The sequence below is a fragment of the Empidonax traillii genome, unplaced genomic scaffold (genome assembly GCF_003031625.1).
Source record: "Empidonax traillii isolate 1590-97213 ecotype Southwest subspecies unplaced genomic scaffold, ASM303162v1 scaffold956:size363975, whole genome shotgun sequence".
Lineage (NCBI taxonomy): Eukaryota > Metazoa > Chordata > Aves > Passeriformes > Tyrannidae > Empidonax > Empidonax traillii.
In genome coordinates this window covers 76,459-84,341 of record NW_020956149.1, presented here as the reverse complement: position 1 = coordinate 84,341, position 7,883 = coordinate 76,459, and the positions used below count along the sequence as shown (strand labels likewise).

Below are 7,883 nucleotides of genomic sequence, written 5' to 3'. Positions count from 1 at the left end.
AGCCAGGAGTGCTCACAGCCTCCTTCTGTCCCCACTTCTCTCCTCCTGCCTCTTTTGTGCTGGGTGCACCCAGCCCTCCACTGTCAGGTCTTCTGTTCTTGTTTAGCCTCCCCACTTGGCTCCCTCATTCCCCTGAGCTGGCTGTCAGGTCAGGGGTTCACAGAACACCGCTGCTTCCCCAGGTTGTGCCTAGGCTGTCCCGCTCCCCCCAGCTCCCTCCTCCACCTCTGCAGCTGCCGGCTTGGGAGCCTGACTGCTCCGTGGTTTGGCACACCAGCACCAGGAGGATCCCACAGGGCAGCTCCACCGGATCGCTGTCGTGTGTCCCTGTCACTTCAGGCCCTGCCAGCTGCCGGCCCTGCCTGTTCACCCCACAGAGGAGTTTGTCCCCTAAATGCTGGCACTGGAGCATCGTGTCATCCTGTGTCCCCCACGGTGCACAGCTGGCCAGAGGGACCAGCACGTGCTCTCTGGCTGCTCCTGCCCCGCCACAAAACACTGACCCATGCTCGTGCCCATTGTTCCTGTGCCCTCCCTGCCCTGCGCTCCCTGTGCTCTGCTTCTCCCTGTGCCACTGAGGGTCTGGCACAGCTTGTGCCCTCCCTGGGGCCTTCCCGGAGCAGGAGTGACCGGCTCAGCCCTGACCCTGGGCCTCGTGCTCCGCAGTGGCTGTGCTTCCCTGGAAGTGATTGCTTTGTCTCCCTCCTCCCTGGGCCTTTCCCGGCCGCTGGGATGCAGAATGCTCCTCTGTGCCGCCTGCTCGCACTAGGTAAATTATTTGTGTAATGGGCTGGGGTTATTTTTTGTAAGCTGGCAGAATAACTGAATCATCAAATCTCCCTGAATTCACTCCTCACAGGACACCCACAAAAGGACCTATTGTGCAGAGCAGTGGTCGGAGCATGGCTGGAGCTGGACAGAGGAGCCACTCAGTGGATTGCGGATCTGCAGAAGCCGAGTCTGCAGCATGGCTGGCGCAAGGGCTCAGATGAGTGTGTGGGGTTTCACGGCACCGGGTTCCAACTGCTCAGCCAAGACCCCTGGAAAAGAGCCTTAAGCACTGTTGCTGCTTCTGCCGGAACGAACACTTTATCCTTTTTTTCCTAATTTTCACAAGAAGTGACAAATGTGCCCCAGTGCAGTCCTGCTGGCCCGGAGGCGTCCGGATGAGGCCGGAGCCTTGGGCTGAGGAGGGGCTGCTCCGGGAGCGGGGACACGCGGGGACAGCGACAGACGCCGCCCGCGGGGTGGGAACCGGGGTAATCGGCACCCACTGGCAGCGGCGGGGCCGGCTCGGCGGGATCTGCACGTGTAGGGCGCCTGGCCGAGCCAGCGAGGCCGAACCGAGCCCGGCGGGGCCGAACCGAGCCCGGCGGGGCGGGGGCCGGGGACGCCCCGCCCCGCGCGCAACCTGAGCGCGGGAGCAGCGCCAGGGCCCCGCCTCGGCCGGCGGCGGGAGCGGCTGCGCTCGGCTCCGCTCGGCTGGGCTCGGCTCAGCTCGGCTCGGCTGGGCTCGGTTCAGCTCGGCTCGGCTCAGCCCAACTCAGCGCGGCTCCGCCCTGCCTGGCTCTGCTCGGCTCTGCTCGGCTCCGTCGGCCCCGCGCTCCCCGCGGTGCGGGCGGTGCGCGGTGTCCCCGGCGCCGCCAATGACGGCGGGCGCGGGCGGCGGCGGGGCCGCGGCCGGCTGAGGAGGTGGTGGTGGTGGAGGAGCGCCGCGGGCGGCGGTCCCGGCGGGACCCGCGCCCTCCCGCACGATGTCAGCGCCGGGCAAGTTCAAGAAGGACAAAGAGATCATCGCCGACTACGAGGCGCAGGTCAAAGGTGCGTAGCGGGGCCGGTGCGGGGCGCGGCGGGGCCGTCTTTGTGTGCGGGGCGGGGCGGGGACGGGCCGGCTCCGGCCGCGGGGGCTGCGCTGCCGACCCTCGCCCCTCCCGCGCTGCGGCACCGCCGGCCGCGGCAGCCCCGGCCCTGCCCGCCGGACGCAGCCCCGGGCCTGTGCGGGGTCGGGAGCCCTGCCCGCGACCTCACGCCGAGCAGCGCATCGATCCTGCGGTCCTTATGTAAGGAACTTCGCCTTCGTGCTCCGGCCCCGCGCCTCCAGGCCCGCAGTCATTATTATGCAAGTGCCGGTACTGGTGCGGGGTGCGGAGCTGTGCGGCAGCCGCTGCGTTCCTGATAGTTGGAGAGAATTAAAACTAGAGGTTCTATCTGTTGAGAGTACCAAGCGTCAAATCCCAGGCTGCAAGTTAATTCTTGTTACCAAGGAAAGTTGGTACCCTGTGACACACGGCAGCTCTGCAGCCCCGGGAAGGGCTGAGCTGGTTGGAGGCAGAGGACCATTGCACACCCAGGAATTTTAAATGTCCCTAACAAACTGTATTAACGGATATTTTTTGATAACTTCAGTTTATAAATCTACTCACTGTTGCAGCGATTGCTAATTCTGTTAGCTGACGACAATTCCTTTTCCCACCTTCAGCTTGAAGATACTCAGCTACTTACCTCATGCCTTTTCCCTGTGTGTCCCCCTTCAGTCCCCCTGCTATTATATAAAACTGTCTCTGCTCTCCCTTTGCTCAATTCTTTTATATGGATATGTGTTCACCACTTTGTTATGTTTAAGTCTAAGACCGAGTTAATTAAAAATGTAAAAAACAGCTTTTCTGCAGATTAACCCATGCTTGTTCAAACTCAACAGTTTCCCTTTTTCTGCAGATCCCAGCTCGACTGGGTGATGGCAGGTCTGCACAGACTCCTCTTGGAAGTCTCTGCCTAACTGCGGCAGTGCCATGCCAGAGGGAGGGATTCTGGGGAAGGGGCTGGCTGTTGGTTTCATGCCATTGTTTACTTTCTTGCATTTCAGTCTTTTGTAGCTGGCCTCAAAGAGTGACTGAACAGTCACAACACACTCTGCTCGGTGCCAATTACCTTTCTGCTTGTGTGTAATTTGGGCAAATTGATGTTATTGCACCCTGCAGTTAAGCAGATGAAATATTCTTTTAGCATGTGGTATTGTTCGTTTCACGGGAGGGGATTTGTATTTTTTCCTAGAGACTGTCCCATTGTTCCGTGTTGTTCTCAGAGATGTCCTGGGCCGGCTTGTTTCTGCTTCTTGGGTGCTCAGGGTGCACAGGGGCCGCTGGGGCAGGACTGGCTCTGAGCTGTTCCAAAGCTTCATTGCAGACATCTCCAGTGTTTTTTCTGATTGTTGTTTGTAACTGGAGTACTCATGTGCCAGGATCATTCTTGGCCTGGCTTCTGTAGCCTCATGGTTTCCATATGCGAGGCTGTTAATGCTGGAGTACGTGTGAGGGTGTTTTATTGCACCACTGCAATCGTGTTTTGGGCAGCTGTAACACAGACAGTTTGCTGATGGGCCAGTAATAATTTCCTTGATGCTGTTCTGTGCCTAGTTACACCTCCAGGAACGTCTCTTTCCTGATGTAGGGTACTTGGTGTGTGTTTTCCCCTGAATAAAGGCTAATTCGGATATGGGCAGAGTGTAACTGCGCCTGTAGCTGGGGTGAGGTGGGCAGAGTCAGACGCAAGGCCTGCTGCCTTTGAGGAGGTGGCAGCTCTGTCCTTGGACACATCAGGTCTGTCACAGGACCAGGGTGGATTTGGGGTAACCTTGGTGACTCGCAGGGTCTCCAGTGCTCACAGCTGTGTCCTGACAGCCGTCACTGTCACTGTCACTTCCCCGCAGGACCCGCGCATCCCTGCCCTTCCCGTCTTGCTAAACTGAGATGGGGAGAGTGGTCTGAGTCTGGAGGGGTCGGTGCAGAGCTCTGCTGTAGCTTGTGCTTCAGCACTACACAGGAGCAGTGGAAGCAGGTGTGACTGGGCAGACAGGTTGGGTGAGAAGGCAGCAGTTGGTCATTGTGCTTTAGGGACACAAGGGGGGCCAGCGGCCGAGGAGCTGCTGGGGAGGGAGGGGGGCTTTTCTGTGCTCAGAGGTGTGTCATGTGTGTGACGTGACGGAGCTGTGTGTGAACCTCACGTGGGGGAGGGTGTGTCACCATCTAAACCTTGTCTGGGGCTGTGACAGCGACCATGATCCATTCACCTCCTGCGGTTGGGCCTGGTCTCCCCTGGCTCTACCAAAGGGTTGGACATAGGCTGCCTCATTGTCCCAGATACCCTGTTTATTTCCTTCAGGGATTGAGTTGTCATTCATTCATATCTAGCCCCTTGGTGAAGATGGATGCCCAAACCTCCAGAAATAGACTTAAAATGGAAGAGAAATAGTGAGAAATAAAAGGGGAAGTGGCAGCAAGGGGGACTAACGACCAAAGTGTCGACACAGAAATGCTGACATATGAAAATGATAAAAGGTGAAAATTTGAAGACGTGATGTCTTATATGGAGGACGGGGCTGGAATTTGAGCAGAGCACAGTGCTGGTCCCCATGGCATGGTCAGGAATATGGCAGGGAGAAAGGTGGAAAATCCTACACGTGAGCTCCAGGGCATACACCAGCATGGGTGGAAGGGAAGTAGCTCCAACAGAGCTGCATTGGAAGTGCATTTGAAGACGGATGTTGGAGAGGATTGGAAGTGGGCAGGGTGCTGCTGGTGTGAGGTGTCAGCTACTGCTGGGTGAGATAATGACCTTCCAGCAGTGCCTGAGGTGTGTAAAGCCTCAGTGCTGGAGGAGCTGATGGACACCTAGAATGAACGGTGGGGGGACATAGTTCCTTAGATGGATTTTGGGGATGTTGTGGGGGACATAGTTCCTTAGATGGCTTTTAGGAGTGTTTTGCTGAAGCCTCTAGCTCTGGCTGTTGCGAAGTAGAGCAAGGGCTGCGTTGGTTCCGGGATGACCTCTCAGTAGCTGCAGTGTGGGAGCTGAGCCCTGCCTGACCTGCTGTGCTCCGGTGCTGCAGCCCCAGGACGACAATCGAGGAGCCCATGTGCTGTGTGGGAAGTGCGATTGGTGGGAGGAGGGTCGGACTGGGGAATAATCTTTGTGCACAGGGTGATTTATCAACCGTAATGGCTCTGTATCTTCTTTCTCTCCCTGGAGAATTGTGTCTGCTCCTCTCACGGTGGGAAGTTGTCCTGAAAATGGTTGGAAAAGATAGAGGGGGTGTGTGGGGTGTGCGCAGGTCTGCGTGAGTGCCCTGCTGCACACGCTGTTCCTGGGTGTCGGAGGGGGCCGGGGGCTGACGGCTGGGACCTGGTGACATGAGGCTGGCAGTTCTGCAGGGTGCCTGAGGCTCTGGCTCGGTGCCAGTCTGCTTTTGGGAGTGGGGATACCTGATGGCTGCTGTCTGCGGCTGCTGCAGGCGCTGTCCTTGCAGCTCTGCGCAGCGTTTGCCGTCTGCCCGTGCGTGGAGTCCTCCCGCTCTCACCTCTGCTGCACAGACGCAGCGCTGACAGCCTCCTTCCCACGCTGTGGGCTCTCTTGTCAGTTATCCGTGGGTCTGCCCTTCCCCTCTGCTGCTGCTTTCAGCTGCTGCTTTCAGCTGCTGGGAGAGGGGCGAGCTGGCCCCAGCACTGGCAGGAGATGCTTGCTGGACTGTACAAGAAAGAAAATATTTAAGGGTACTTTTAGGAGACAGGTTTTCTTATTTGCCTTAGCCTTGCAGACTGGAGAGATTGCATTAAAAATAAACACCAATGGAGATATGGCTGCAGGTTTACAACTGCCACATGACAGCTGCCTGCAGAATACAGAACACAGCGGATCCTTGGATGCACAGTTTAAAGCGAGTGTTTTCAGACATACAGTTTTAGCTGGTCTATCTGGCCAGAAAGCTAAATAGATGTCTCTTCCTCATTACTGTCACGTGCCTGATTTGTGGCTTTAATGCAGCAAAACAAACCGGTTTTAATGATGCAGATGCAACTGCCTGTGGTCCAGCATTGGAAACCTTGCAGAAAATTGGGCATCGTGTTGATTGGCTGTTGAATTTCATATTGCTTCCTGGAGCTTTACCTTAACCCTGGCAAAATGCAGGTCCCCGTGTGATCCCTCTGGCTGCTGCTGGCAGGGAGATTGCTGCGAGGCAGTAGCATCTTGTATTGTGTGCCTGGCAAGTGACGTGATCCCTGGTGATCCTGGAGATGGGTCTCTCCAAATGGTGCATATGGCTGAAGAGTGGGAAAGGAATGATTTCTTGCACTACTGGGACTCTTAGTTGCCATGTAAATTGATAACAGAAATAGAATTTTATATGCTAAATCCATTAAAGACACTAAAAAGGTTTGCAGACCTGGCGCCAAACAAAACCAGTGTGTTCTCTCCCATTTTCACAGAGCTTAGGTTATCAGTGCTCATTAGCTTTGACTTTTTCTACTGTCATAGCTGCATCCCTTCTTTTATGTCTCTTTTCCTACCTATTGCTCTCTTTCCACTTTGCTCAGAAAATGTTGGGAAAATTCCCATACCCAGTCATTTTCTGGGATGGTGGTTTGCTCAGAGGAGTAGTTTTAGTTCACGACCGGGGGAGTCATCAAGGCTCGATCTTGACAGCCCATTCAATAAAATGCTTCTGTGCAAAAGAGAAGGTTGCAACCCTTTGTGCAGGGGGGGCTGTTGGGAAACTGCTAAATATTGATCATAGAAACAGACAGAAAATATCCATTGGCTTAATCGTCTTGCTCAACAAAATGTGGAGCAGTGTGATCCAAGGGCACCCGGTGTGCCTGGCATAACTCCCTTGGCTTTGGTGCAGCTATCTGTGACGTGGAACAGATTCTGATGGGTCTGATGTGGTTTCTGCTGTGAGACTTTGGGAGAACTGATCCACGCTGCTCCTGGATTGGTTGATTCCTGTGTAGATTTATTTGTCGTTCTCTTCTCCTTCCCTGCCGTGTTTTCTCGGTGGGTCTGGGAGCGTGGCCCTGGCAGCTGGGTTCTACAGAGCCCTTCGTGTGCGGGCATAGCAGGGGAGTATAGATGTAATTCTAATAAAGATTAATTGGGAGGCTCTAATGGAAACAAATTTTTAATCTATTGGAGATGTTTCCTGCAAAGCTCAAGTCCTGGTGCTTCGGCAGAGGCTGGGGTGGTTCAGCTGAGTCAGCAGCTCCTGCACATCACTGACCACCAGCAGCTCTGTGCTCTGGACCTGCCTAAAACACCTTGTGTTTGGGCCTCCTCTGTGGACAGTGGGGAAAGGAGCTGCCAGCCTGTGGTACCTGGTTAGAAAAGGGTGTACACATGTGCCTGAGTGCAGTGTAGCCGGGCACTGAGGCTGCTGTTTCTTGTCAAGGCCTTGCTGAGCTCCAGGGCTCTGCAGGTGCTCGGCCCCTGGGATGGGTGCTGGGTGGGGACTGAAAGCCCCTGCTGGCCTCCACCAGGGCAGGGGTGATATTTAAAAGCACAGGTGCCATCACTGAAGTGTTTCTTGTCCTAGGACTCTTTTGCAAGAGCTGAAGCTGTTGAAGCTGACACAGCAGAGTGGAGGTGCCTCTGGATAAGCAGGAGAGCAGTGCTTTCCTCCTAAAGAAGGAAAAGCTGGCAAAGAGAGTGGCCAAGGGACACGCCGTGAGCCTCCTGCAGGACTTGCCTTTGCTGATCTGAGTCCCTGGCTCCATCAGCCAGGATGGGCTTCATCTCCCAGCCAGTGGGATGGTGGGGGTTGTGTTTTCCTGCCACACGGAGGGAGGGGAAGCTGGAGCTCTGGGTTAAAGCTCATTAGTGTGGCCTGACCCCCAGGATGGGGTGAAGGCGCATTTAGCAGCCCCGCTGCTTAAACCCTCGGGTTCACACAGGAGCATCTGTGTGCAGTGAGAGCCAGCAGCAGTTCCTGCAGCTGCCAGCCTGGGCAGAGCCAGCCTGGGCAGAGCCAGCCTGGGCAGAGCCAGCCTGGGCAGAGCCTGCAGGTCCCATGTAGAGGCTGCAGCCCAGCAGTCAGACTTTGTATTGAGGTGAGT

At 55.9% G+C, this 7,883-nt stretch overlaps 1 protein-coding gene across 3 annotated transcripts in view; it reads left to right on the top strand.

The window, feature by feature from the left end:
* Positions 1-1,650: 1,650 nt before the first annotated feature.
* SRGAP3 (SLIT-ROBO Rho GTPase activating protein 3) overlaps positions 1,651-7,883 on the top strand; it is an 80,712-nt gene continuing 74,479 nt past the window's right edge. For all 3 annotated transcript variants that reach the window (XM_027903284.1, XM_027903283.1, XM_027903285.1), the window contains exon 1: positions 1,651-1,821. In XM_027903284.1, the coding sequence (XP_027759085.1) occupies positions 1,755-1,821 (67 nt within the window). In that variant the 5' untranslated portion in view covers positions 1,651-1,754. The remainder of the gene's footprint in view (positions 1,822-7,883) is intronic.